General features: G+C 40.2%; 1 protein-coding gene across 2 annotated transcripts in view; it reads left to right on the forward strand.

Annotated features, from left to right (window-relative positions):
- Positions 1 to 2264, forward strand: part of LOC106589883 (vinculin) — a 63698-nt gene extending 61434 nt beyond the window's left edge. For both annotated transcript variants that reach the window (XM_014180294.2, XM_014180295.2), the window contains exons 20-22: positions 1 to 14; positions 556 to 660; positions 937 to 2264. The exon at positions 1 to 14 is cut by the window's left edge and continues 190 nt beyond it. In XM_014180294.2, the coding sequence (XP_014035769.1) occupies positions 1 to 14; positions 556 to 660; positions 937 to 1083 (266 nt within the window). In that variant the 3' untranslated portion in view covers positions 1084 to 2264. The remainder of the gene's footprint in view (positions 15 to 555; positions 661 to 936) is intronic.
- Positions 2265 to 2760: the final 496 nt, after the last annotated feature.

Below are 2760 nucleotides of genomic sequence, written 5' to 3' on the forward strand. Positions count from 1 at the left end.
CCAACCTGCTCCAGGTCAGTTGACTGGCTGATCCCGGGTCATGTCTTCTAAAAAAATACAACTATGATGTCTCCGACGCAATACATGTGGTTTTATCTGGTCCAGTCTTCTGCCAAATTCCTCCTTGTTTCCTCAATTCCTCTCAAAGCTCATTGGAGGAGGAGGTCCAAGGGAGGGACCTAAGGATCTTCTACTCCAATGCAGTTTGAGAAGAATTGAGCAAGCAAGGAGGGAGGAAGCAAGGATTTGTCAACAGCTAGAAACATATTCAGACTGCTTTCTTCAGGGTTTTCTTGTGCAGCAGCGGCTGCTCTGGCATGTTCAGAGACTACACAAAGGACAACGTTATATTAATGTAGGAGTGGTGGGACTAAAGCTAGAATTTCACATTTCCTGCATGTCCTCGTGATATGAATTAGGATAGATCATTTGAATTAAATTAGTTTTTTTTCTGTGTTTGATCTTCATGTCTCTGACTGATAATTATCTTTTTGAGACCTGTGTAAAATGCACTTTAAATCAACTTGAACTTGGATCAACTTCTCTGTGTTCCAGGTGTGTGAGCGCATCCCTACCATCAGCACACAGCTGAAGATCCTCTCTACAGTCAAGGCCACCATGTTGGGTCGCACCAACATCAGCGAGGAGGAGTCCGAGCAGGTCAGTACACTGGACATCACTGGATAACACTCATCAACCAAAGTTACCTTTTTGCTTTGTAATTACATCGTAATGACGTTGAGTGGTTTCTGTTATTATACAAGTGGAATAAGGAACAGTCCCTATTCCACTTGTTTAATAATAGGGGAAAAAATGTACTTGAAAAGCAATTGCTAGAGTAGTAATTAGCAGTAATGTTACTAGTGTAGTACAGTTTTACACAAGAACAGCTTAATGATCAATTTGACCATTTTCCTTCCTTCCTTCCTCTCCCAGGCCACAGAGATGTTGGTTCACAATGCCCAGAACCTGATGCAGTCTGTGAAGGAGACTGTTAGAGAGGCCGAGGCTGCCTCCATCAAGATCCGGACGGATGCCGGTTTCACCCTGCACTGGATTCGGAAGACCCCCTGGTACCAGTAAGAAGAGACTGTTTGCTAATTTGCGGTCCCCAATGACACACTATTTCCTATGTATTGCAATACTTTTGACCAGGATCCATACGTCTCAGGTTAAAGGTGGTGCAGTATACTGTATGAGGAATAGGGTGCCATTGGGGACACATAGTTATTCTGTTCCTCTGCCCAAAGCCCAGCCTGGTCAGAAGAAGAAAACAGCCAGACTCTCTGAGCAGTAGATTTGACAAACACATGCATACTAATTCCAAGCTACAATGAATGAAAACTACCACTTTTAATAAGCCTGCCTGGTTAGGGTAAAAACCTTGAGTTAATACTGAATACACTATTTATCAGTCGATGTCAATCCCATACTTGTCTGTAAACAGTGACAGTTTTGTTAAAATATAAAGTAGGGGATGCAACTATAACATGGTTCAGAATGATTCTTACTTGCAATTTTTTTTTCCCTTATTGTATGTAAAAAAATAAATAAAAGATATATATAAAAAAAGAAGAAATAAAATGTGTTTTAAGATGAGAAATCCCAGGTATATATATTTTTGGATTAGAGGTTTCTTTTCATATACAGTAAGGTTAAAGGAGTACCAGTCTCAGTTAAACATACAATGGTGAGAAGAGGACCTCGAAGTTAAAATTACAATATTATTACGATTTTTCCTTGGAAAGCCTTTTTTTTCTCTATCTTTTATACTGGTTCTTTATTTCACTATCTGCAATGTGTAGTCGTTCACCTTCGCTAGGACAGAGCACATCTGATCCAACTCAATGGGAGTGAGTTCAAGTATATCCTAACGCTCCGTTCTACACACAAATATAGACTATTCAGTGGTATTACACTATGTTCTAGAAACTAAAAAACACTGTTCCTTGTTCTACATTTTTATTAAATGGTGTGATGGTTTTTGTAGCAATGTATTTTTTTTTTTTTTTTAATGTTTTTTATTGTCAGTACTGCCAAAGAGTTTATTCTAGCCTGGTCCCAGATCTGTTTGTGGTCTTTGCATCTACTTCATTGTGCCATGACAATGAGTCGGTGTGATAGCACTAAACAGCCTGGCACTCATGCTAAGTTTGTTCCACCATTTAACTTTTTCTGTCTTGGGGTTTATTATATCTGCAATGTTGGAAAACATGATGACTAGCTCTTCAGACACATTGGGTAGAGAATGTCTGATTAACTTAGAACTTTCAGAAATATCTGTTAGATACTGGCCTTCAGATCTTTTAGTTTCTGGCTTGATTTATTTTCTTTTGCTCATATTGTTGCATTGAGATTACATGTAGGCCTTAGGTCTGGTGCTCTATACTTTGTACTTCTCAGTGAAACTATAGCAAGCCAGTCTCCATGGTTTAGCCTGAGTAGAGGCCAGCTATACTTTAATGTTTAAACTGTGTCTTGACCTAATATGGTGAAAGATTAATGAATGATACATCAAATGCTTTGAAGATAAAAGAGTCTGGGTCTGGGGGTTAAAGAGTCTGGGTCTGGGGGTTAAAGAGTCTGGGTCTGGGGGTTAAAGAGTCTGGGTCTGGGGGTTAAAGAGTCTGGGTCTGGGGGTTAAAGAGTCTGGGTCTGGGGGTTAAAGAGTCTGGGTCTGGGGGTTAAAGAGTCTGGGTCTGGGGGTTAAAGAGTCTGGGTCTGGGGGGTTAAAGAGTCTGGGTCTGGGGGGGTTAAAGA

This window comes from Salmo salar, chromosome ssa28 (assembly GCF_905237065.1).
Source record: "Salmo salar chromosome ssa28, Ssal_v3.1, whole genome shotgun sequence".
Lineage (NCBI taxonomy): Eukaryota > Metazoa > Chordata > Actinopteri > Salmoniformes > Salmonidae > Salmo > Salmo salar.